The sequence below is a fragment of the Molossus molossus genome, unplaced genomic scaffold (genome assembly GCF_014108415.1).
Source record: "Molossus molossus isolate mMolMol1 unplaced genomic scaffold, mMolMol1.p scaffold_m16_p_6, whole genome shotgun sequence".
Taxonomy (NCBI): domain Eukaryota; kingdom Metazoa; phylum Chordata; class Mammalia; order Chiroptera; family Molossidae; genus Molossus; species Molossus molossus.
In genome coordinates this window covers 36,973,842-37,001,796 of record NW_023425399.1, presented here as the reverse complement: position 1 = coordinate 37,001,796, position 27,955 = coordinate 36,973,842, and the positions used below count along the sequence as shown (strand labels likewise).

The 27,955-nt window shown below is 41.0% G+C and overlaps 1 protein-coding gene across 1 annotated transcript in view; it reads left to right on the top strand.

Annotated features, from left to right (window-relative positions):
* The window catches only part of SEL1L2 (SEL1L2 adaptor subunit of ERAD E3 ligase), a 160,104-nt gene extending 138,858 nt beyond the window's left edge, over positions 1-21,246 (top strand). The window contains exons 14-20 of the mRNA XM_036244828.1: positions 522-609; positions 4,966-5,114; positions 6,503-6,668; positions 6,767-6,841; positions 11,503-11,675; positions 20,842-20,970; positions 21,127-21,246. Of these exons, the coding sequence (XP_036100721.1) occupies positions 522-609; positions 4,966-5,114; positions 6,503-6,668; positions 6,767-6,841; positions 11,503-11,675; positions 20,842-20,970; positions 21,127-21,246 (900 nt within the window). The remainder of the gene's footprint in view (positions 1-521; positions 610-4,965; positions 5,115-6,502; positions 6,669-6,766; positions 6,842-11,502; positions 11,676-20,841; positions 20,971-21,126) is intronic.
* Positions 21,247-27,955: the final 6,709 nt, after the last annotated feature.

Below are 27,955 nucleotides of genomic sequence, written 5' to 3'. Positions count from 1 at the left end.
GTTAAATAATTTTATTATATTTTCAATGTTTCTAGCAATTTATAGGGTAAAATTCATGGTCATTGATTAATTTAAAGAAATTAGTCTCTCTATTACCTGATTTGTCAAACTATCACATCTGATAATAGAGAATAAAATAATCTAGTGAAATGTTTGCCAAAGAGACATAAAACAAGCTTGTGACATTACCCAAAAAATAATAACCTAATGTAATAGTAACCTTAGAAATCATCTAATGAGAAATTTACCTTTTAGTGTAACCTCTGTCTTTGCGTGACCTTCCTCAATATCTAACAAAACTTACTGTCAATGTAGGAAAAGACATAATTTACATTGACAATGAGATAATTATTGCCTACCATAACCTAATAATGAAATAAAATGTATAATACTTCTGATACTATTTTAATTAGCCTAAATCACATAGGGCACTATCTATACCCTTTTTTTAATGTAAAGGCAATTTTTTACCATGTAATTATACATATACCTCTGAATAATAAAGTGTAATTATCTTGCAGAATTATGCTGAAGCACTTAAATACTTTCAGAAAGCTGCAGAGAAAGGATGGCCCAACGCACAATTTCAATTAGGCTTCATGTACTACTGTGAGTGCTATGAATATGATTATTAAGTCTGCCCCCTTTAAAACAAAAAGGACAGGTATATGTGGTTTACATAGAACATTCAAGCAGCAATTTGAGTAGGAATTTAAAGAAGACTAAAGGAAAGAACACCAGTTGGGAGAGGAGGCAAGGAGGCATCCAGTCAGAAAATGCAGCTTTGGAAAGGTTAAGTTAAGGTGCCAGGTGAGATCCAATACACATACCCAGAAGCATAATGATCAACCTTGGAGAAAAACATTTGGGGCATGACAAACATCAGCTTGTAGCCATTTGTTAAGAATAGCCAAGGTGGGGGACTTCCGGTCAAGATGGCGGGTAGGTAAACACGGTATCGCGTCCTCCCACAACCACATCAAAGTTACAACTAAACTACAGAACAACCATCATTCAAAACCGCCTGAAATCAAGCTGAATGGAAGTCCTACAACTACGGAATTAAAGCAGCAGCCACATCCAGACTGGTAGGAGGGGCGGAGGCGCGAGGGGCGGCGGGCTGGTCCCACACCCACGGGTGGTGGATAAAAATCAGAAGGATACCTCGGCTGGGAAGGTCCTTCCTGAGGACTGAGGGGTCCCTGTTTCACACCAGATGCCCCGCTCAGGGTTCCAGTGCCAGGAAGAGAAGTCCCCATAACTTCTAGCGGGAAAAACCAGAGGGAACTGAGGCTCAGGGAAGCTGAAGCAGCTGGAGCCCCAGGCAGCTCCTTAAAGGACCCCGCACAAACTTATCGGACTCTCTCCCTCTAAGCTTGGAGGGGAGGCAGCTTGAGGGGCGCCAGAGACATACAGGAAAGAACTGAGCTGTTTGGCACTGGAGCGAGGGCTGGAGACGGGGCTTTCTCAAGGACAAACGTGCTGTCAGGGGCCTTTGTTCCTTTGGTGAGCCCTTCCCTGGGGCGACACACAGCTGCCATATCTGGGACTCCAGCAATCTGGCTCACACTGGTAGCCCCGCCCTGGTGACTCCCTGAGGCCCCGCCCCACCCCACCCCACCCCACCCAACTTTCAGGCCCACCCAAGCTGTTACCACTTGCTTAACCATAGGATTGGCCTGTCTTGGATCCTGCTTCAGGTTTTCCTAAAATCTTTCAAACGAGCAGCACCTGGTCTCAGTGAGCCCCATACCTCTCATTAAGTAATATACTGAAACAAACACAAGGAGGCAGCCAAAATGAGGAGACAAAGAAACAGGTCTCAAATAAAAGAACAGACCAAAATCCCAAGAAAAGAAATAAGCGAAATGGAGATAAGCAACCTAACAGATGCTGAGTTCAAAATACTGCTTATAATGATGCTCAATGAACTTAGTGAGAACCTAGGTGAACTTAGGGAGGGCCTCAAGAGCATAAAAAAGGACCAGTCAGAAATCATGGATGCACAGTTAGAATTGAAGGAGGCATTAACTGAAATAAAGAATAATTTACACAGCTTCAATAATAGAGTACGTAAATCCAAGGAGCAAACCATTGATTTGAAATATAAGGAAGCAAAAAATACCCAATCAGAAGAGCAAAAAGAAAAAAGAATCCAAAAAAATGAGGATAGTGTAAGGAGCCTATGGGACAAATTCAAGCGTGCCAACATTCGCATCTTGGGGGTGCCAGAAGGAGAAGAGCGAGAACAAGAAATCGAAAACCTGTTTGAAACAATAATGGCAGAAAACTTTCCTAACTTGGTGAAGGAAACAGACATACAAGTCCAGGAAGCACAGAGAGTCCCAAACAAGATGAACCCCAAGAGGCCCACACCAAGACACATCATCATCAAAATGCAAAAGGTTCAAGACAAAGAGAGAATCTTAAAAGCAGCAAGAGAAAGGCAGCTAGTTACCTACAAGGGAGTTCCCATAAGGCTGTCAGCTGATTTCTCAAAGGAAACCGCAGGCCAGAAGGGAGTGGCAAGAAATATTCAGAGTGATGAAAAGCAAGAACCTACAATCAAGATTACTCTATTCTGCAAAGTTGTCATTTAGAATCGATGGCCATACAAAGAGTTTCCCAGACAAGAAAACGTTAAAGGAGTTCATCACCACCAAATCGTTATTACATGAAATGATGAAGGGTCTTTTTGAAGAACAAGATAAAATATATGAACAAACAAAATGGCAATGAATACATATCTATCGACAAAGAACTTATATGCATAACCAAAGGACACAGACAATAGTGTGGGAAAAGTCGGGAGGTGGGGCGGGAGTGCGGGGGAGGGGGTCAATGGGGGAAAAATGTGGGACATCTGTAATACATTTTACATTCAACAATAAAGATTTAAATAAATAAATAAAAGAATAGCCAAGGTTGCAAAAGAAAAGAGAGAGAGAGAGAGAGAAGCAGTGACCTGTGGCTAGAAATCTGGTCATCCTGGTGTCATTAAACAGATGGGCAGAGAAGAGTGGTCACAAGAAGACTGAAAAGACATGGTCAGATGAGTAGGGCATGGCAAATAATCTTAAGGAAGCCAAAGGACAGAACTTTCTAGAAAGAGTAAATAAATGAGCACCCTTCTGAATACAGCAAGAAGCCTGGTTCTCCATTTTTAAAAAAAGAGGGGGGTAGGGGGTTGAGTATATATGGGACTAGTCAATATTGAGGATGTTAGTGAGGTCATTGGACTAGTTGGTGTAGAAGCCCGATATAGTGGTTTGAGGTATGAGTGGAAAGTGAAGAAGTAGATGAGTAAAAATTATTATTGGAAATACTACATCTTTATTTATTATTTATTTATTTAATTAATTTATTTTAGGCCACCAAAAATTTGGTTGCCTCCCACAAAAAAAAAGTGGGGGGGGGAGAATATGGAAGTACTATATCTTTAAATAGAAGGAGATAGATATAATGGTAGTATGAAGGGGTCCAAGAACAAAGAGGGACTTGTTTTTAAGATGAGACATGAGTATAATTTTTGACAGAGGAAAGAAAAACAGTGGAGATGGTTAATGAATCATGGGAGAGATGAGATAATTTATGAAAAGGTATTCTGGAAAAAGTTGGGTTGCATTAGAATCTGTATTCTTGATAGAGAGGAAGGACTTTTCATCCTCAAAGATAAAGGCAGAAAAGAAAGGATGATGCATATGTAAATCTGGGGGTCAGGGGAAAGAGGCAAGTGAGGAAAGACAAAGCGAGTTTCCTCAGTGAGCTACGAGGTACATAGTTGTCTTCTAAGAGCAAAGGTAGAGCAATTGGGGCAGGAGGTCTCAGAAAGCCGTGGAGATCTGTAATAATCATTGTGGGGACTGAGAGAGGGCGTGATTAAGACAAGTACCTGGAGATCTGAATATACCTGAATCTCCACTAAATCCTGCCTGTCAGAGGTGGGGCTGCGTAGCAGTAGACTACATCATCAAGGAGGTCAGATCTGGCCAAAAAGTCAACTAGCATTTTCTACAGAAATCCAGGGGAGGACCAGTTCTGTACTATTTTGGGGGCTTGCCTAGGATGGCCTTATTCTTCTAGTTCATTCCAAATCACAGGCTCAGGATCTATCAGATTCCTTAAGTTTCTAGAATAACAGTAATAGTAACAGCTAATGTTTATTAGTCTTTATTTGTAGTAACTCATGTAGTTTTCTCAAAACATCTAGTGGTTACCTACAGTTTATAGTTGAGCAAACTGAGTTATCTTGTAGGTAAATATCTTGGCCAAGATCACAGTGAAGCTGGGATTCAAAGCCAAGCAATCTGCCTCTAGAGCTTTTGCTCATAGTTGCTACATGGCATGCTTCTGAAGGCTATTAAATGTTAATGCTGGAGGGGAATTTAGGACCAACTAGTGAAAGCTTCTCCTTTTGCAAATGAAGAGCCTAGAGGTGCCCAACTCACAAAAGAAAGCCAGGACAAGAATTCCAGCTGCTGGGAGTATGTTTATTCTCTGCCCCTTGCTCCAAGCATGAGTGAAGTCCCAGCAGAGACTCCTAGAGCTGGGATTTACCTGCTGCAAACTCCATAGTTATGGGTGAGAGGAGTTATACTGGTCTTCTGGTATAAAGGATGACAAGGATGGAGAGACACATCATAATACGGCTCGGTTTCTCAGAGACAAGCATTTGGTCTCCTTTTCATTAACTTTAGTTATGCTGTATTGAGGAGATATTTTCATGACACTAAACAGTCTCCTTCAGTTTTCTGAATGGGTCAAGAACAAGTATTTCTATATTCTTACTCATAATCAAACTCAACTTCACCCCATCCCCAAAACAGTGGAATTAGAACAGCTTAACTTTAGGTTGGCTTTTCCCATCCTATTTAAAATAGTAGGCATCACTATGACCATTATATCCATAGATTATAATGTTAAAAAAATAAATAAAGGATGTCTTAAAATAATTTTAATTTTCAGCTGGCTCTGGAGTATGGAAGGACTATAAACTTGCCTTCAAATATTTTTACATGGCATCTCAGAGTGGGCAGCCCCTCGCCATTTATTACCTGGCTGAGATGTATGCAACAGGAACAGGAGTGTTACGATCATGCAGGACTGCTGTGGAGGTAAACAATGAGATGGTGAGATGTTTTTAAAGCGCTTTTATTTTATTTTTATTTATTTATTTTTTTATCCTCACCCAAGGACACTTTTGCATTTATCTTCAGATAGAGAGGGAGGAAGAGAGGGAGGAAGAGAGAGAGAAACATCGATGTGAAAGAGACACATCGAGTGGTTGCCACCCACACAACCCCAAATGGGGCGGGGGACAAACTGCAACCGAGGTACATGCCCTTAGTGGGAACCAAACCCAGGACTCTCTGGTCTGTGGGCCTACATTCTAACCACTGAGCAACTGGCCAGGGCTTAAAGCATTTTTCATTTATCATGCAGAAGTGGTGATACTGCCCTTAGATTGTTGGTGCCTTTGATTTCATAGAGATCACCTCGTTTCTTCCAGTTGATAATGTGAGCACTGACATTTGTCAGGGAGGAACAGCACTGATGTTACTCAGATTGGGAAATGGAGGAAGAGAAATGATCCCTCTTCTCTTGCATTTGGCCTTTCATCAAGGTCAGAGCTCCCTCAGAATGCAGTTAAGGAGCTCTGTTTCAGCCTTTAGTCAAATTGCCAGGGCAATTTGGGACATTTAGTGGGACTGGGCAATGTGACTTGGGAAACAAAAGGTTTGATCTGGCCTAGAAAATGTAGTTCACTTCTTCCCAAAAATCAGGACCCTTAGGTATTTGATGATTTGGTTGACAACGGAAAAAATGAATTATTTCAGCCTGAGCCAGTGATGTACTTTTCAAAAGAATACTTTTAAGACCTTAATACCCTTCATTGATTTATTAAATACTTCCGCTGCACCAATATAAATACCTCCATGTTGCAATCTGGCCCCTCTGAAACTCATTTTAAATGCTGCCTGCTAATAGTCTATCTTTAGATTTGCTCCTTTGCCAACTTCCTAATGAATTATTTATGGCTAACCTCTTTTGGTTACATAAGGGCTATTCAGCTAAGTTGACATTTGTCCCCATAGAACTCTCACAACTCCCTTGTGTCACCTACACCCTCGGGCATTGTCTTCCCTTCATTCTCTTTCTACATCAGCTGTGACCTTATAACTCACAGTCACAGAGGAGCAAGAGCCAAAAAGGCCCCTTTTTAAAAACAGAAGTCAGTACAGTCTTTTCCTGCCAAATAGCCTGTAAGTCAAGAAAGTTTATTACAAAACATAAAATAAGCTGCAGGAAGTTTCAGTTCAAGACAAATTATATATATATATATGCATATTAACTTTTAACCCTAAATAATTTGCAAATAATTTAGACTGGAAATGCTTGCCCGAATGAGCCAGCAGGAGCTGAAGACTGATGTCATTTATCTTTTACCTGAAATGAAGTATATTGACTAACTACTCTGCTTGATATCTCTTCCCACAAACAGCTTTATAAAGGGGTCTGTGAACTAGGCCACTGGGCTGAGAAGTTCCTGACAGCATACTTTGCCTATAGGGATGGTGATATAGATTCTTCTCTTGTTCAGTACGCACTTCTTGCAGAAATGGGGTATGAAGTAGCCCAGAGCAATTCAGCATTCATTTTGGAATCTGGTAAGATAAGTTAAAATCCCCTAATCATACATATTCATATATGACTTTACTACAGGGGTATTTTAAGCCTTTCTAATGGAATGTCTCCTTTTTTTTAGAAAAGGTTAAAATTATTGAAAAAGAGAAGATGTATCCAATGGCACTTCTCCTATGGAATCGAGCTGCCATTCAAGGTATAGAACCTAGATAAAAATGAGCACATAGTTGTTCCCTGTCCTCCACTATTATTCTTCTGTTTTGCTCCAGCTGAGTTCTTGAGCACATAGGCAGAAAGGTGTAGAATATCAAGCAGGTGGTATTTCAAATTGTACTGATGTCAGGGTCAGCCTTTGCTTAAAGGTCATTTCCCCAAATTTCTTTGCTTTGTATTCTCAAGGTCCCCAGTTTAGCAAACCATATAAATTTTTCTGTCGCTCTGTCTCCATGGCACCAGAATAGGTATTTCAAACATGACAGTTTTAATCAAGAAGCCAATTTTCTTGGTCTGGCTTCAGTCACTCATTTGTTGAGGTTTTTTCTGAACTTAATCATAAATATGATCGATGTCTCAATGAGTTTATAGGTAAAAATGACATACAGATTAAGACCTGTTTGATTTCTCTTTTAATATCACATTGATGATTACCACAAACTTTAAATCTTTATTATAACCATTAGCATGTTAGCATCAGAAAGAAAAGACAACCAGAGTTAATTGGCCAGATCCTCTCCCCTTTCCTGGAGTTTCCGTGCAGGCTCGTAGGGATAAGGAATGTTAAGATAGCATTGGTCGGAAAGCATGACAAGTGGCATTTGCATCACTATGTTTAATTCTATTCTTTCCCTAGAATTATATTACTAAGAGCAGAGTGGTACTACAAAACTGTCACTGTTGGCATTTGGATATGTGAGGAACTCCCTTATAGTAAGAGAGCAATTTTACTTCCAATTAAGTTTCTTAAAATCATCTCATGCTGAGTCCGGCACCCTTTTCTACAAGAAGTGAATGGGATAAAAAATGATTCTCAGCTGGTGCAAATATGAGGCAGAGGAAAAGGGCACATTGGTGCCTTCTCACACCCAGCTGACTGGTAACACAGCAGCAAGTATCCAAGAAATGTTAGTGAGAAATTCCCTAAAAAAGACATTTATGTTTTCTAAATGCAGTAAAGACCTTGCTTGGAGGAGGGAAACACCGGCAACCTCTCAGCTATGGCAAATTAGCCCAATTGCAACAAACACTAGTTAATTCCAAGTCAGGAAGTTGTATGGAAATTGCACCAAGGAAAAGAGCCATTGAAAATGAGGGGAGGGAGGATACATGGTGAAGGAAGAAGACTTGACTTGGGTGGTAAGCACATGATACAGTGTACAGGTGTGCTGTGGGATTGTGCACCGGAAACCTGTATAATTTTGTTAATCAGTGTCACCCCAATAAATTCAATAAAAAAGAAAAAAAGTCACACACACAAAAAGAAAATGAGGGGACATTAATATTAAACAGCATTCACCAATATAAGAATGTTAGGCTGCTGGAAATAATTAAATGTCACAAGAGAGGTCAGGCAGGAGTGACCCCAAAGATGTGGCTCACTTGAGGTTAGGAAATCTAATAATGAAAGTTTCTAGTCAATTACTGGTGGTGTTTCTTTCCTCAGTTACTGTGTGTAAGGAGGGTGCTGAACTACCAGGACTCTATTACCATCCTGTGCCTGTGTACTTGAAAGGGAAATCCCTACCACTGTCAAGTGACCCGTGGGAGCCTATCAGAATCCCCACATGCCTCCAGTTAGTTCCCTAATTAGGGTGGAGCCGAATCCTCTGGAGACCCTGCTTGTTCACTGCCTTCTATTCTCAGAGACTTTAGGGGTACTGCTTACTGTGTGTACAGTTCAAAAATGTACAGAAGTCTGTCCTTCGTGGTCATGGCCCAGAAGGAATCTTGGGGTCAAAGGAAGGCAGCTTTGGGCAAAATTAGAGGTACAGTGGGTTACTCTACATGGCTTCTGGGGCCTCTTGCTTCTCCAGGTCCCTGCAGGCCCCTTTCATGGGCATCACTTCTATGAGTTCTTCCTGCCAGTTACCTATACATATTGAAGCACCTGGGAAGCAAACCCTAATGACTAATGTCTTGGCAGCTTAAGGGTTTTATGACATTACCTCTATGCAGAGAGAGCTAAAGATGGCTCACAGTACTACATTTTAATAGAGGATTCTAAACGATTAAAATAACTTCAGTACCCAAAATAATCAATTCCAAAGGATTTTAGGCATTGTTCTAGGCCAAATGGAATTTGGAAGGAATCCTATAGCTCTTGATGATATACCACAGACCATACCACACAGGGGAGTTCCTCCTTTTCCAAGCAAGTCTAGACTGTGTGAGTGGCATTGGCCACAGCTGAGATAAAAATCCTAGATGAGCATTCCCTCATCTTTTTAAACAACATTGTCCTAGTGAATGGAACAGGTATCTCAAAGAGATCCTTAGAGGTCATCCCTAAGAGGCCTTCAAAAGACCAAAGTCTCCTATCATAAAATGTCACATGAATTTTTTCTATTCCTGAATTTATTCATGTTTGTTGGAAAGTAAGGTACCAAAACACTTAACATCTAAGGAAAGCATTTTCTAAAATTTTCCTACCATGCCTATCCATTCATTTCATAAATACTTATCAAGTGCCATTCTAGTTCTAGGACTGTATCAGTGGTCAAGAGCTTCCAAGTTCTTGCCCTCATGACAGAGAGAGAAAATAAACGAGTAAATAAAGTAACTGTAATATAGGCTGTGAATGAAATAAAACATGGAGATGAGCTATATAACTGTTGTGGTTGGCCTTGGGGATGCTTTAGACAGGTAGTTAGAGCAGGCCTCTAGGAGGGAAGTGGCATTGGTGGTGAGGCCTGAGTTATGAAGAGTCAGAGAAATTCCAAACATGCCAGACAGAGGGACCTGCAGAATCTTAATTCAGAGATCCTAAGGCAAGAATGAGCTCGGGGTGTTGAAGGAATATTAAGACTAGAGCACAGCCCTGGCTGGATTGGCTCAGCAGTTAGAGCATCGGCCTGCGGTCCAGAGAGAGCCGGGTTCGGTTCCCGCTAAGGGCACATGCCTTGGTTGCAATTTGTCCCTGGCCTGGTTGGTCATGCGGGTGGCAGCCACGCGATGTGTCCTTTTCAGGTCGATGTTTCTCTTTCTCTCTTCCTCTCTCTCCCTCCCACTCTGTCTGAACAAAAAATGGAAAAATGTCCTCAGGTGAGAATAAAAAAAAAAAAAAAAGACTAGAGCACATTTAGAAAGTGATGTGTGATAAGGCTTGTCAGGGAGGCAGATAAAGCATGACTCGTAGACCAGGTAAGGAGTCTGAAAATCATTCCAAGTGCAAAGTGAAGCACTCAGGGGATTTAACACAGGGGAATAACATGATTTAATGTTACATTTTTAAAGATCATCTTGGCTGTCATGTGGAGAATATATTGATAAAAGGACAGTTTGGGTGCTATTGCAGTATTCCAGGCTTGGACCATGGTGGAAGAGAATGCAAGAAACAGTTGTGTTTTAGAGGTAGAACCAACTTGCAGATAGATTTGATGATAGAAGTCAGAGAAAAGAATTATAAATAATTAGCCTGGATTTATGCCCTGAACATTGGTGGTGCTGGCCGTGAAATAAGGAAGAAACGGATTATTTTGTTTGAGGGAAGGGATAACAGGGTGTTAGGAATCTGTTGGATGTTTTAAGTTTTAGATCCAATCAGAGAAGTCAATAAGGGCAATTATGAGTCCAGGACCTGGGGAGAGACAGAACTATAGATATAAGTTCAGGGATACTACACATAAAGATAGCCATGGAACTAGACGAGTTACCTAAAGGAAGAGTTGAGTTGGAGGAGAGTGGTGGAAAGAAGGGCAGAGGAGGAGAGAAAATAGAAAATAAGGGAGAGGAGTCAAATAACAAGCCCTTGATATTCCAAAATTTAGAAGTTGGGTAGAGGAGGAGTCAAGCAAGGGTTTGAAAAGGGAGGCTTATGAAGCAGGAGGGAAATCAAGAGGATGCAGTGTCATTGCTTTCAAGAGAGAAAAGTGCTTGGGAACATAGATCAGTGCTGCTTAGAGGTCCAGTGAGATCAGGACAGGGAGGTAGTCAATGTATTTGGATGCATGGACGTTACTGGCTACCTTAAAAAGTAGCCGTTTCGTGAAGGAGGAGGGCAGAAGCTAGATTGGAGTGTGTTGAAGAGTATATGGGAGGTGAAGCTATAGAGATGGTTAGTGTGAAGGGAATGAAGAAATGGGAGTAGTTAAAAAGAGACACATGGGATAAAGAAAGAGTTTTTCTGCATAGAAAATGCCAAGTGTGTTTGAATGACTGAAGGGATTGATCTAGGAAAGAGGAAGAAACTGATGATGCAGGAGAGGAGAGCTTCAGAAGTGAGATTTGAACAGGAGGGGTGGGATCCAGTTTCCCAAGAGTGACCTACCTTAAAAAAAAAAAAAAAAAAAAATTAAAAGGGTAAAATCACAATTTTTTATTTTTTAAGAACATTTGTACTATACCATGGAAGTTATCCCACAGTGAAGATGACTAGCATTAAGTATATATTGTGTTCCATAAACTGTATTTAATCCTGATTCTTGGATTCTTAGTATAATTTATATATAGATATATTCTGAGTATAATTTATATAACTTATATATATATATAAATATTAGTTGAGTTACTAGAAACTATACATGAATCATTTGCTTTCTTTCTAATATATATATATATACACATATATATATATAAAATCATTAGTTGAGTTACTAGAAACTATACATGAATCGTTTGCTTTCTTTCTAATATTTCTGTCAGGCAATGCATTTGCTAGAGTGAAAATTGGAGATTACCATTACTATGGCTACGGGACTAAGAAGGACTATCAAACAGCAGCCACACATTACAGCATTGCAGCCCACAAATACCACAGCGCACAAGCCATGTTCAATCTGGCCTATATGTACGAACACGGTTTAGGTATCTCAAAGGTAACTGTGTTGGTAATAACCCAAACCTAGTAATGGCGGCTATATGGGAAGGGAAAATTTACAAATGTTTTGCATTTCATTAGTGTCATCAAAATGTAGACAAAGGAAGGAAAAGACTTAACACTTGCTAAGTCCGTCCCATGTGTCAACACATATTACTTACCTTAATTAGAACTCTATGAGGTAGAAGTTATGTTCTCCATTTATGCCCCAGGACATAACTAATGAGTAGAATAAATCTAACCTAGGCCAATTTGTTTATAAATTCATGCTTCTTTCCAGAAATACTGGTAGCCCCTCACTCTTTTCTACCTTCAGGCCTTTTCCATTGACTGTCAAGCTCTCTGTAACATGGAGAAAGTGGTAATGAGGTTAGAGGGGGATATAAAGTGACATTAATCCAGAAATGTCTTATGAAACATCCTCTGTGTACATGACACAGTGCTGAGCACTCTAGAGAGGCCCAAGAAAATAGATGGAGATCCTTCAAAGATTACATGTCACTTGAGTAGATGAGGCATATTCATTAAGAAAAAGAGCTAACAGAGCATGAAAATATTGGGTAAATCCCTTAGACAGTAAGTGTAATTAAGGCAGATGATGGCTTTGGTATCTAAAAGGGTGAGAAAGGTATTAAATATCAATAATGATAATAGCCAGGTATTGACTTGTTATCTATACAATATCATTTAAATTACAGAACCATTCAATGAGATAAGCCCTACAAATGTCCTCAATGTATGCATCAAGAAACTGAGGTAGAGAGAAATTAAATTACACAGCCAAGTTTGCAGAACTTATCAGCAAAAGTGTCAGTATTTGAACCCAGGGCTGTCTGAACTCATGTTTTTGGGGAAAAAGTAAGCCTTGCATTGAGTCATCCTTAGTGCTTACGAATATATGTATCACTTCAGTGTTTGTATTCCAGGCTGCATTTCCAGAGCCAAATAATGAGGCGTCATCAGCTTTTCTATGCTCTTTTTTTTTTTTAATGATCTCTTTTTTCTTCCAGTTGTGCTAGTAAGTGAGAATTAGAGGTAGAGAATGTCCTATCTGACAACTGCTAATAGTCCACATTGCAACCAAGGATGTCTTAGTCAGACCCTGACAACCCAGCAGTGAAGGCCCCTGCCTTTCTGTGCTCCCATGTGTCCTGTTTCTGGCTGATCACCTTTCATCAGCCCAGGCACCTGAAGCAGTGGAAAGAATGTCAACCCCAAATTCAGTCTGTGTTCCCCATTTCTAGCAGCTGCAAGCTTCCTGTGTTATTTGGGAACTGAAAGGTAATGGGATTGGATCATATAGCTAGCTAGCGATATGAGTGATTCTTTGGATGTCATTAGCCATACCCAACTCCCCTCCAACTATCACCACATCTGTAAAACAGAATAGTGATACCTGTCCTGCCCCAGGAGGCTTCAAAAAGATTAAAGCTGCAAAACAATAATGATGAGAGGAGCGTTGTCTGTATAAAAGATAAAAGTGACGCCACCCCATAGGTTAAACTCAAATGAATTCTCCAGCCCTCCCTGTGATTCAAGAAGGTCTCAGGACACTGTCAACGATGCAAGAAAGGACACTGTCTCCTGGCCAGCTGTGTCAGAGGGTGTGGTTTTCCTCCCTGGAGTCACCGCTGATGCTGATGGCTCTCCTAGGCACTTTCTTCACAATGTTAAATAACAAGTGCTGAGACATACATTTAGAAAAAACCTCTGAAGTTTCCCTCTGGCCACATTTCTCTTCTTTTCTGTTTGGTTTCTGTTTGATCACGGGTCATTTTCATCAGTCTCTCTCAGGCAGACATATTTTCTTCTACAGAAAGTCTCTACATGTAAATTAAAAAAAAAAAAAACAAACACAGGTACACCAGGGCTGCACTTAACCTCAGACTTGGATATGGACATTTTCGATTTAGTTGATGAGGGAGCCATTGCCCTTCGTCTTTATTAATTTCTTCTGTTTAGCAATTACAAAGTAATAACCAAGTACTTTACTCGGGTGCCAAGTTCATTAAACTTGTTCTCTCGTAGTCAGGTTAACAAGGAGATCCCACTTTTTCTAATCCTTAAATGAATATGCTGATAATTAAAAGCCTAGAGCTTGTTCCAGGGGTAGTTAGTGAAAGCAACACAGTGAGAACAGGCTTCCACAGCACTTAAATTACCCAGTGACTAAGCATTTCTTCAGCAAGGCACTTCACATCTTCTCTATTCATTAATCCTCGTGCAAGCCAGTGGGGAAGATGAGTATAATATTATTACTAGGATTTCTCTGAGAATCAAACAGGGTGTAGTATAAAATCAGATTTTGTAAATTCTGTATTTAAGCCCACTAGGGGAAGAAAGTGAAATATAAATCAACTCTTAGTAAGTCAGTGTAAAAATATGGGCCATTGTTCTCATCTATTTTTAGGAAAGAACACTGGGAGTGGGGTGATATAGGAAAGTTATCTTAATAGATTCACCAAGAAGCATCTCACTCCTCAAGTTCTGACTTTTGATTAAGCTCAATAAGTTTTTGACTGAAACTGTGGCCTAGAAATGACTGCACCATTGTTCTGAGAATGAAAAATAACTAACTGGGAAGAAATTGGGAGATGACCTCCCAATTCTAAATTCTGTATATAATTCTATATTCATCTCTCAAATTGTTGTGAAACTCTTTCTCAATTTTTATGTGATTCAAAAGTACTTCAGAAATTTCACCAAGAACAAAACCTTCCGTCCATATCCTGGTTCAGCCTGAATTTCTACTCACATAGGCTTATTGTAAAGGCTTCTCAGGGGTCTCCCATTCTAGCGTTGTTCTTTAAATCTGTGGCAGAGATAGGTCTGCCCACCAGCTGTTTGTGATGCCCGTCCACAGAGGTCTTGCTCCTGCAGTGTGTCTCCTAGTCAGGGCTACAGATCCAGGCTCCTGTCACATCCAGGTGAATAGTTCTTACCAAAGGAAAGAAAGTAAAGGTGAAGGTGTCACTTCTGGTCTAAGGTAGCTCAGTAGATGGAGCTTCTCTCTAGTCTTTCCTCTTCCACTGGTGGGATGCAGAGATGCAGAGGCTTTAGGGAACAGGCACAACCAAGTAGTTGAAGGAGCTTGAGTCCCTCAGTTATCATGTGAAGAAAATTCCCTACCAGACTGGAATGTTGAATATGTTAAGCCACGGCAATTTGGGGGTTATTTGTAACAGATATTAGCATTACTTTAGTTAATCCATATGTAATCCATCTAACAATACACTATCAGATTATTCTTTTGTTTGTTTGTTTTTTGTAAATCCTCACCCTTGGATATTTTTTCCATTGATATTTAGAGAGAGTGAAAGGGGGGGGAAGGAAAAGGGGAGAGAGAGATCAATTGATTACCTCCTGCAGTAGCCCCAACTGAGGCCAGGGATGGAACCTGCAACCCAGGTACATGCCCTTGACCTGAGACCCTTTGGTGAGCAGGCAGACACTCTAACCATTGAACAATATCAGCCAGGGCTATCAGGTTATTCTTGATAAAGAATAACTCGGGTACTATTATTTCTCTACCTTATTCGCCCCACCCTAAACATGTAACACACCTGCGTGCGCACACACAAAAAAAATATAAGCAAACAAACACAAAAATAAATCCTACTGACTTTCTATAGCCTAATGAAGTCCAAACTTGTTACCCTTACACTTCATACTTTGACCTAACCTACACTGATCATAATGGCTTGATATTCCCTATATATCTTCTAGACCACTTTTCCTTCCCCTCAAAAGATTTTGAACTAAGCCCTCCTGACCTTTGGTCGTATCATTGCATTTGCTGTAATGATCTTTTCCCACAGTTTTGGCCATTGAAAACCAATCCATTTGTCAAAGAATAGTTCCAATATCATCCCCTCTAAGAGCCCTGCAGTGAACCCCCAAATTCAAAAGTATCTGCTTCCAAACTACCATAACACTGTGCCTTGCTTTCCTTTATTTATTCACTCAAATATTTATCAAGTAATTGTTTTATGTTGAGAAGCACTGTGCTTATTTCTAAGGATACAAGAGGAGCAAGACAGCCTTCAGAGAGATCACAGTCTACTGTGGAAGAGACATGTCCATAGCTTTGGTGAAAGCCTAAAATGGCATGAGTGCATGCTCACACAAGAAAAGTACTATACGCATGTCAAAGGGGCAACAGTTAATACAGGTGGAGGAGTCAGTTCTGTCAGATCCAGTTCTAAAATGTGTTCATAACATGGAGTATGAGAAACAAATGACAGTCTTTTTAAATGAAAGAAATCATGTATATATTTTAAGATAATGATGAGGAAATCTATCCTAATTTTAAGACAACAGGTGTGTAGGGATAATTATCCTTTGGAGATAGTTAGACCTGTCTTTAGAGTGCTCTGGGACCCAATTTTCAACATGGGTGGGGGGTTCCCACAACAACAAATAATTCTCAGACGCTAGCAGAGTGTTCAAGAATTTAGCTCAATTCTGATACTTTCTACCCAGAGATAGCATCAGATTCCACAGGTTAAGGGTGACAACTTCAAACACCAGTCACAAGCCCATGCTATTACCTGTGCTTCTGACCCACTGGCTGTAAATTCGATGTTCCCATGACTCCCTCCTCAGCTTTGATTAACTTGCTAAAGCAGAAAATCAGAGAAACATTTTTCTTACTAGAACACTGGTTTATTATAAAAGGTTATAACTCAGAAACAGCCAGCTAGAAGAGATGCATCGGCCAAGGTATGTGGGGAGGGGTGCAGAGCTTCCATTCTCTCTTTGGTGCATCCCTCTGCCTGTGCCTCCATGGGTTTACCAGCCCAGGTGCTCTCTGAACCCTTTGGGGTTTTATGGCGGTTTCATTATATAAGCCCAGATGATTAAATCATTAGTCTTTGGCATTGATTCAACTTCCAGCCCCTCTCCCCACCCCAGAGGTCTGGGGTGGGACTAAAAGTTTCAACCCTCTGATAACATGATTGGTTCTCCTGGCAGATAGCCCCCATTCTTAGGTGCTTCCAAAAGTCACCTCATTCAAAAGACACCTTTATTACTCTAAACCAGCGATTTTCAACCTTTTTCATCTCATGGCACACACAAGCTTATTACTAAAATTCTGCAGCACACCAAAAAATATGTTTTGATGATCTGACAAAAAAAATAGGTATAATTTTGACTCATTCACACCAGATGGTTATTGTGTTGACTGTTGTCATTTTTTAATTTAACAATCTAAGGGAAAAGAGGTCAGTGCCCCTGACTAAATAGGGGCATGTTTTAAATTTTTTGTAGCACTCTGGTGGTCCAAGGTACACGGTTTGAAAATCACTGATCCAAACACTTAGAAAATTCCAAGTGTTTTAGGAGCTGTAAGCCAAGAACTGTAGATGAAGGCTAAATATAGATATAAAAATATATTTCTTATAAATCAAAATGTTGCATCCTAGCAGATAACACATTTTTTGGTATCCTTCCAGGAAAACAAAACAGCATATACTGAATAAATTATAAATAGTTCTGTCAAAAATAAAAGTCATTATGGCACAAAACATTTTTATTTCTCCTTTTTCTCGTCTGACCTCCTATGGAGTGTTAGAACTGTAGTTTTAAACCACAGAATAGAACTATTTTCTGGAAACAACAAGTTAAAGTTAGATATTTAAAGTGATCCTCTCATGATTATGATAGGACAGAATATACATCTCTTAGATATGGTCACAACCTTTTTTGAAATAAATATCTCGCCTAATGAAATAAGAAATGTGTGTGGGAGGGAGGGGATTGTGTATGTAAAACTTTATTACAGAAAGACAGACTACAAACAACAAAAATACTTCCTAATAGAAAACTTGTTATTTAAACTACTGTGTGGTAATGTATGATTCCAGTCAGTATGTTAAGTGAGCAGCCCAGAAGCAGACTGTCTGGATTTGGATCTCAGCTCTGCCCCTTACATATCATAGGAATTTGCATGAGAGGTTTAACCTCTCTGTGCCTTAGTTTCTTCATCTTTATAATGGAGTTAATAATATCATCTGCCCTATAGAATTGTCATGAGATTTAACTAAATGACAGTGATGATTAGCATGCAGTAAAAGTATCTAATCATTAGCCCTAATTATGAAACACTATGCAACCATTAAAAATAAAATTTTATAGACTAAAGGAAAATCTTAGCACATAATTGTTTGAAATGTATTTAAATATATTGAAAGCAGAAGACATAATATTACCCAAAGTGAAAAATTTCTGAATTAAAAGTGTATATAGCCCTGGCCGGTTTGGCTCAGAGGTTGGATCCCCGGCCTGCGGACCAGAGAGTCCCGGGTTCGGTTCCTGCTAGGGTCACATACCAAAAAAACAAAAAAACAAAAAAAAAACAAAAAAAAGTGTGTGTGTGTGTGTGTGTGTGTGTGTGTATGTATATTTATTTGTTGGAATGCTAGAGGGATGTATATAAAATATTATCAGAACTTACCTCTGAACAGTGAAATTGTAAGTGATTTTTAAAATTTGTTCACTTCTGTAGTTTCAAAATGTCCTTAAATTAGCATATAATATATTTATAAGCAAATAAGAATAAATGACTCAAAAAATGACCTGTCTCAATATAAAAATTTTTGATGACACCCAAAGATTCAGGGCTAGAAAACTCATGCAATTAAACAATTTTCATAAACCAGATGCTTTGTTGCTGAAGAATTCTGTATCTTTAAATTATAAAAAGCTATTTTGAATATGTGAAAATTGGCACACCTGACATTGTAGTTAGAAAAAGCGTATTCAAGAAGAATCTGTAGATTGCTTTACGTGCTCTCTTAAATCACTGAAGTTAAAGCAAAACAAACTTAAATGTACCACAGAAATGTTAAATGTAAGTGGGTTAGGAATGCAATGGACTTATTTACTGAACCCTGGCCATCATCAAAACACTATATAGCCGGCTGATGTGGCCCAGTGGTTGAGCATCGACCCATGCACCAAGAAGTCACTGGTTCGATTCCCGGTCAGGGCACATGCCCAGGTTGTGGGCCCAATCCTCAGAGCTGGAGGCAGCCAATCTATGTTCTCTCTCATTGATGTGTCTATCTCTCTCTCCCTTTCCCTTCCTTTCTCTCTAAAATCAATAAAGGTAAAAAAATTTTTTTTTTAAAACACAACCCTATCTAGAGGAAATTTTTCATTTGAGCTATTTGAATTTTTTACCAAATAGAATAAAGAACAAGGACTCTTTTCTAGAGTCTAGTAATAAAAGTTTTCAAATAGGTTACCCTAATTAGCCACAAGCATTCAGGAATTTCTCTCTCTGGAATTTTAAAGAAAGACTTTTCTATCCCACTGTGAATTATGAGGCTGCCTAGGCATTAAAGATACTTCTCACTATTTTTATTATAAACCTAGTGACTGAATTGTGATGTTTGTGCCTCAAGAAATAAATAACTATTGCCTGCCTCAGATAAGAATGAATGCTGAGCTATTGACAAAGGCTGCCTTTCCCCGAACTATTCAAGTCAATATGCTTTTCACGTTTGGGGTGGGTGACACAGCCATTTAATCTGCAGGGTGCTTTCAAATGAACACCCACTGAATTTGTTGGAATTAGAGACACAAATTTTTGTGTGTGTGTGTGTGTGGTTTTTTTTGTTTTTTTTTTACAATATCCATTTTCTCTGTTGCCAGGAAGATTTGCTCAGAACAGTCTTCTGAATTTTAAGTATTTTAAGCAAGAGCATTCCTCTTTCTCCAACAAACCAATTTACTGGACCACAAAGCTTTGGGAAAACCTAAGAAATGACAAGCAGAACACAGCTGAGAGCAGACACTACCCAAGAAGTGATTTAGCAGAGGTCTCGAGGATTCATAACTATTGAACTCTGAGTAATGAAATTCTGGGAGATTGAGGGGAACAACAAAGAGATACTGGATGACCACAATTTGTGAAAAAAAATCTCTTCTTCCCCTTCTTTTGAAAATTATCCACAGGCACCCAAGCAAAGTACATTTCTGGGACTGTCCAGGGCACTTCAATCTTTAAGAGCAACTCTGCTTAGCCTTTTCATTACATTGCTTTGGAAAACAAAGTAAAAATAAAGCAAACAAGCCATAATAGGTGAAAATTAAAGAAAAAAATGTTTATGTGTGATCACATATGGTAATGGTGAAAAAAAAAAAGTCCTGAAAAATATATGTCCTTTGAGGAATCAAATTCCAGCCTGAGAACCCAAATAGTTTATTCATTCTTTCTATAAATATTATCAGAGTTTTATTATGTACTCAGCACTGCATAAAGCACTGGGAATTCAGAGGTAGTCCAAGTTCTTGTCTTCAAGGACTGGAAAACAGACTAAGGAATAAACAAATTCTATAACTTCAACTATGATACATACTCTGAAGGAAACTAGAAATTTTAATGCTTGTTTTTATCTGTATTGTTATTTTTTAGGGGACTGTAGCGTTAGTGTCTAGTACTCTCCTGCCCCTTTAATTAGAATCATACCTAATTATCAGGTCTAGGAGTATCCAAGAAAGTGTTTGGAAATTGCATTAGTTTCCTGTGGCTGCTGTGACAAATTTAGTAGCTGAAAGCAGAGTAAGTCCTTTGCATGCCTAAAATTTCTGACTTCTTCTGCTACAGCTCTCTGACTTTCTGTTCTGCTTTCAGCCCAGAAAACCCTGTAGTTGGGGCTTATGTAACTATATTGAGTCTACTGGATAGTCTAGGATCTGTATTAAAATGTGTAATGTTAATCACATTTGCAAAGTCCCCTTTGCCACATAACATAACATATTCACAGGTTCCAAGGAATAGGACATACATCTTTGGGGGAGTCAGGCTGCTTACCAAAGATAAAATACACTATTTTAAACAACGGCTTCTGTTTATTTACCCCTAAAGCATTTGTACCTACTGAGTATGAGCTGTTCTTCTCTTTCTTTTCTTTTTTTTATCCTCACCCGAGGACATTTTTCTGTTTTTGTTGGGAAAGAGTGGAAGGAAGAGAGAGAGAAACATCGGCTTGAAAGGGACACATCGACTGGCTGCCACCCACACGACCCCAACCAAGGCCTGGGACAAACTGCAAGGTACATGCCCTTAGCAGGAACTGAACTGGGGTCTCTCTGTACTGTGGGCTGATGCTCTAACCGCTGAGCCAAACCGTCCAGGGCTGTTTTTCTCTTTCTAGGACATCCACTTGGCCAGGAGATTATATGACATGGCCGCTCAAACAAGTCCCGATGCTCACATGCCCGTCTTCTTTGCTCTCATAAAATTGGAAACAGTGCATTTGCTCCGAGATATCCTGTTTATTAATGTAAGTTTGTCTCAAATAGGTCCCAAATGTCTAAAAAGTCCTGTGAGCAATTTGGGGTGGAGGGATGGGGGGGGGGCAGGGTGGGGAGGAGATGATGGTTCTGAATAGAATGGAAGGCTTGGATTTTTTTTTAAACAGAATGTCTCTTCCCAGCAGTTTACAATGAGATGGAAATGGATACAATTGGACAATACCCTTGGACCATACTGGGATTTATTTGCAATTGGCTTAATTGTTGCTGTGCTGATCTACTTGCTTAGAAATCGCTACGGGTAGGCTCTGGATCCTAGGAAAACCTGCTCATGGGAATCAGTTCATTCCAAGTTATCCTCACTAAATAAAGAATTTCCTCTTCAACCTTGAGTCTGCTGCGGATTTCCCACACAGACCAGTGATGGAAGATGGACAAAGCTTGAGAAATCATTCACTTCCTGCTTAGTTGAGGTGACCACTCAAGGGATACAGGAGACTAGTCACCTAAGACTTCATTACAAACTTTTCATCTTGGTGATCTAGTTCTGGGTCAGGGACAAAGACGACCAATTTTCATGTTATTATACCAGCCTTTCAAGAGGACAAATGGGTGTCTTGGCTCCTATAGACATACTGAGGTAGGGAGAAGGACAAGTTCTGGGAGGGCAGGAACACATCCCTCAGCATCTGATAAACACAAAAATTACACATAGACCCTTCCTCATATGGGATTTAACCTGTGAACCACATCATAAACCTAGTGAGCAAAAGCTTCTTGTGGCATGCTATACCAGGGGGACCAAGTCAGACTCCTCACCCAGGGGTCTTCTACCAAAGCTCCATTAGCAACGGGATAGCAAATGTCATTTGGGGTCTGTCCAACATTGCACACCTCTCTTCCATCCTTCTTTAGAACCATGATATATTTGGTGGAATTCCTTTGAGAGTACCAATAGATGGTACCGGCCTCCTGGGACAGAAGCTAAAAGGTCCGGTTCTCTATCTCCTCTGACGTGCAAAGCAGGAGTCCAGGGCTGGGGTCAAGGTGAGCTCGAGAGTGCAAAAGGCCCATGACTCATGTCAAAGGTCAGGCAGGCTTGAATCTCAGCTCCACAATTCTTTAGCTATTAGAACTCTCTGAGCTTCAGTTTCCTGATCTGCAAAATGGGAAGAACAATAATACTTATCTTAGAGAGCTGGTATGAGAAGTAAATGAGATAACATATACAAAGGGACTATCACAGCGCCTGGCATCTTGAATGAGCTCTGTAAGTGGTGACTTCTACTACTCTTTAAAGACTCAAAACAATTTGGCTAAAATATGAGGACAGCGTATTTGATAACAATCTATGTGGTTTCGTGGTCTTGCAGTCAGTTCTCCAGCCAAAATGCTGGGTGTTTTGGTAGGAAAAGATCCTGCTTGCCTACTTGAAAATCCAACCTAGGACAAGAAAAGAGGTATTAGTTATATTGATTAAATGGAAAGCAGAATTAAATGATGGGGAACACTGGGTTTGGAACAGAACAACCTGAATCTAAGCTCTGGCTCTGTTCCTTGGTAGCTCTATGACTTCGGGCATAATTTCTCCAAACATCAATTTTTCCTCCATAAAGCGGGATTAATTTTTACTTCATTGGAGAATTGTGAAGCTTAAATAAACCTAACTTCAAAAATGCTTTTTAAACATTGTAAATACGTATATTTGACCATGAACTAATCTTGGCCTGTCTGAAGTTCAGGTGTTTAGAATTTCCTGGACACAACCCGATTTACTAGAGAGTTCTAGTTCCAAAGGATCTAGACCAATTTACACAAATGTACAAGGAAGGAGCAGGCATCCAAACCTCAGGCTAGGGCCCAATGGACAGGGCAGCCATGCAGTTATATCTCACAGGTGTCTGGAATATGAGCACGGCACCGACACGGATAAGAGCAAAGGGGAGTGTGGAAGGCGAAATGGGTGAGACCTGGCACCAAGTCTGGATTAAAAATAATAGCCTGTGGCCCTGGCCGGTTTGGCTCAGCGGTTGGAGCGTCGGCCTGCGGTACAGAGAGACCCGGGTTCAGTTCCCGCTAAGGGCATGTACCTCGGTAGCAGTTTGTCCCCGGCCCTGGTTGGTTGTGTGGGTGGCAGCCACTTGATGTGTCCCTTCACATCAATGTTTCTCTCTCTCTCTCCCTCCCGCTCTATCTGAACAAAAAATGGAAAAATGTCCTCGGGTGAGGATAAAAAAAAAAAAAAATAGCCTGTGGACTACAGGAAGATTTTGAAAAAAACTAATCCTCTTTGTAAGTCCCTACTTTCTTCCCCAATTCTTTATTAAAGTGGAGTAGATGTTCAAGTACATTTTTAAAAAGTCAAGTTACTAATATTTTTTTCTAGAACAGGCGTCCACAGTCATTTTATGAGGAACATGTTTTTGGAATTCTGCGCTGTTCCCCTAAGTCTTAAATGGTGGGTTTTAACAGGTGTGGCTGTGAGTGGCTGGGGAAGGGAATGAAGAGAGGAGGGAAGCAGCTGCAGTCCTGCCCTGGGAATCCCAGACAGCCAGAGAGAGGAGGGTGTGGGGAGGCTGAGAGGAAGAGAAAGGAACACTAAGGACCACCCCCCACATACCAGAATCTTGTTTTCTCATTTTATCTTCATGATGAGGCCAGGAGGTAGATATAACCACCTCTTTCACACAAAAGGAAACTGAGGCTAGGGGCAGCTGTGCAGCTTGTTGAGAAAAGACTACATCATATTTCTGACCGGTTTTGCTGAGTGGTTAGAGTATTGGCTTGTGGACTGAAAGGTCTTGGGTTTGATTCCTAGTCAAGGGCATGCACCTGAGTTGCAGATTTGATCCCTAGCCTTGGTTGGGGTCATGTGGGAGGCAACCGTTAGATGTGTCTCTCTCACATCAATGTTTCTCTCTCTCCCCCACCCCCCCTTCCAGTCTATCTAAAAATCAATGGAAAAAATATCCTTGGGTGAGGATTAATAATAAAAAAAGAAGATAACATAATAATGTGATTACATAATAATAAATAATGAAGCTAGAATTTGAGTCCAGACTGATTCCAAAATCTGTTCTTTCCTCTTTATTACTGCTCCAGTTATCCCTTGATGCTTAACAAACTACTCCAAAGCTTAGTGATTTAAAACAGCAATCCTGTATTATATTTCTCATTGTTTATGTCCCGGGAATTTGGGCAGGACATGGCTGTGTGATTCTTCTGTTCCACCTGGCATCAACAGCTGGCTGTTCGAGAATGCACGACAGTTTTACACAGCACCGGCACCTTGGCAGCGAAGGCTGGCAGGCTGGGCTCAGCTCTGAGTGTTCACCAGAATGCCTACGTCACGTGTAACTTCTTCAACAGGTGGACAGAATAGTGGTAATTTTACATGGCAGCTCAGGACTCACTCCCAGAGACAGTGCTCAGAGACCCAGGCAAAGCTGCAGATTTCCCAAGACCTAGCCTGAGAAGTTCTAAACACTGCTCCTGCCACGTCGTATTGGTCATACACTAGACTCCACCTCTCCATGAGAGGAATAGCAGAGACTTGCAGCCATCTTTAACCAACTACAAATATGTTTAAAACTCTACCAAGGGTTATGGAAATTCCTGTACAAAAACTGGCAGAAGGAAAATGCAGCTTGACACCAAGCTGTTTCTCTTCGAATATAGGGTTTGGACAGAACAGTCGATATATTCCTAGCTCTCTTTGTCTTCCCATTTTCAGATTGAAGACATTCAGGTGTCTGTTTGGAGAGGAAAAGATGTCCCCCTCTCTTCCTCTGCCGAGCACATACACATACATGCACACACACACACGTGGCTGAAAAATGCTCAATTCTTTCTCTGCTCTGAATTCAGGTGACAGGTGCTAGAGATGCAGTATCCAAGGATGACAGGGACTCTCCCCGGGAGCACCCTAGGTACAGGCTCCACCCTGCGCCTCAGGACTCACACCAGACATGTGCTCCCCTGGTGGGAGATGTACCCCTGATCCTGTCCACTCCTACTCATCCTCACACATCTTCTCTCCCCAAACCCTAGTCCCGATGTACCCATGTCCTCTGCCTCATCCTCTGCAACTAAGGTCCTGCTGTTGAGATGTGGCCTGAAGGCGCATGCGTTATTGTCAGAGTTCTCTGAACTATAGTTCTGGGGAAAACAGGAAACTCTACATCCTTAAATTGGGGAGTGGGGAAGCTGCCTTCACCATGAACTAGCTTCTAGATTGAAATGCATGGGGGGGGGGGGGGAATAAGACATCTCTTGTGCAGTGAGATGGTTATTGTCCTGTTACTGTATTTCCTAAACCTTATTGTTAAAAAATAAAATCTACTCCTTCCCAGCTCTGATGTCATGGGCACTTTTCTATTACTTTAGCAGTGGGAGGTGCCAGGCCCTGGTAATGAAGGTGGGGAAGCTCTTCCAAACCATGCTACTACTCGGTATGGCTCCGAGAGTTACTAATGAGAAACTTATAGTCTAGAAATTTAATGGCTTTAAATTGTTTTAAATTTTATTTTACATTATAGTTTATCTTATTTTAAAGTATATGATTAGAAAACCCAGAGGTCCCATTTTCCCATAAATCTTTACAAGTTATCTGACCATGAATATCATCTTGACTTTTTTCCATGCTCAGAAACCTCAATGAGATTTGCCTGAAAATTCTTCCAAGTTCTCCCATCATCTTGGACTTCTCCCCCACATCATTTAGCACAGAGAACACATTTACCTACAGCAAATTCATTGAAAGTCTCCAATAGATTTACTCCTAATAGAACCAAAGAGAAAGGTAAGGGAAAGCAGAGATGGACTGTAACAATACTACATCCCCTTCTTCACAATAAAAGCCCATTTGGACCAGACAATGGCTCCCGAGCAATCTGAGGCTGTCTTCATATTAAGAAAACAGGAAGACTTGTGTTCTTGAAACAGCTGTGGGGCCAGCATGGGGCCAGGTCCCAGCAAACCAGCTAACTGAACTAGTTGACTGCCCCAGCCAGCCAGCCAGAGGCAGCTCTGACTTGGCAAGCAGACAGACCCCAGGATGAATTTGAGTTGAGCCAAGTAATGTACACATTATCCGAAGATCTGAAACCAAGCAAGAAAGGGGCTGGACGCTATGGGTTTGAAAGGGCCTCACTTCACAAAGCCCCTCACGCATTTCAAACCTAGGTGATGTGATTGTTTTAGTTTAGGTTCCCCCCCAAAGCTGCCCACAGGACAGGGATTGGAGTGTGACTTGGAATCTCAGGAAACATAAGAAGTGAGGAAGTGAAACAAGGAAGCCAGTGCAAGGTGGATATCAAGCATCTGGAGTTCAATCCCACTGGGAGCGCTCATGTGCACCTCATAGTTATCCCACCCAAGGGACAACTCTCAGCAATCATTGGTTGAGGGGTGCTCTAAGGGGGGCATTAACTCTCTGCACTTCAACCCTCCACAGAGGCAGGTGGAGCCAGCAGCAATCCCTGGGCAGACAGATGCAGGTGCTGACAGTCAGCAACCTTGCCTGCCAATGGCAATGATAGGGCTATGGGGATGGGGGTAGAGGACCAATAGCACCTGCTGCAGTGATGAAGAGCTGATTTCTGGAGCCTCCCACCCTTCCATTCAGTGAGATACTGAGCACTTACAGTGTCATAAGCACTCTGCTGAGAACCTGGCATATGATAGGGAGACCTGTGTGGTCTCTGCTCTCAGGAAGCTTGCAACAGGTAGTGTAGAAGAGAGAAGACCCCATTATTAAGGCACCCGCCATGTGCCAGGTGTTTTCCTAGGCTTAGCTCACTTCATCCTCCCAGATGCCTGTGAGGTGGGATTCTCCTTCCATTTATGGTCACGTCTTGCAACGATCTGATTACTTCCTCAGAATCACATAACCGTTAGCAAGGGATATTTAAAAGCAGAATCATGGGGGTTATGATTCTAGCTGATAAATAGTTTCTGTCTCTAAAACAAATTTAAATGCTAGCAGAGTAAATGGATTGACGAATGCAGGCAGGATGTTGAAAGAACTGCATACAGTAAATAGGCTGTCACCAGCCTGATTCAGCCTGGGATCCTTGGAGGGTGGGGAAGAGTGTGGGAAACAGTCAGCTTCCTTCCCCCACCTTACCTGCCTCTGGCTCCTCCGTGGTTGAAGGGGGGAGTTGGTGGCAAAGGTGTGGCTTAAGGAATAGAAAAGGTGCTGGCTCAGCACAGCCATCCTGAGAAGGTTCCTGCTGAGCATGGACGACCCCCATGGAGCACTTCCCTGTTTTTTTGTGCAGTCCATGCTGGGAACCTCCTGTCTCTGTTTGGGGCATTCTGAAAGCAAAGCCTGAGACAAGAATTCAGGTACAGGTAGTTTATTTGAGAGGTGTTCCCAGGATTCAGAAGTGAGGGAGTGGGGAAGGATGAAAAGCCATAAAAAAGTGTATTATTGAGGTCACTGCTGTAGGCAATGGGGATTGTTTTACCAAGATCTGTAAAGTTTATAAAATACCTCCCAAAACTGTCCATCTAAAAGACACAGGGCCCCCTTCTCCACCAGAGTGCATTAATTCCCCCTTCATTCCTTCTAGGCTGTGTCTCAGAGGCTTTGGGGATCTCTGAGGCAGAAAAAAGACTTGTGCCTTTCCTTAATGTCGGACACAGTTAGCAGGAGTCTGAGGTAATAGGGAAGGGCCCTCCACAGTGGCAAGAGAAATCAGGTGAGCAGTGAAAGTATTTGCTTCATGAGGAAAACCACCTGAGCCCCAGACCCCAGTGACCCATCAGGCCGTCTGCCGGACTCACTCTGATGGGCCCCCTATCTGTGGTAGGCTGAGTAATGGTGCCTGAGAGAGATCCAGGCGCCTGAAATCATCCCTGAAAAACACGAATGTTAACTTAATAGGTCGAAAAAGGACTTTGCAGAAGTGATTCAATTAAACATCTTGAGATGGGGAGATTAGGTTGGATTATCCAGGTGGGCCTCAAATATAATCACAAATGTTAGGAGAAAGGCAGAGCGAGATGAGA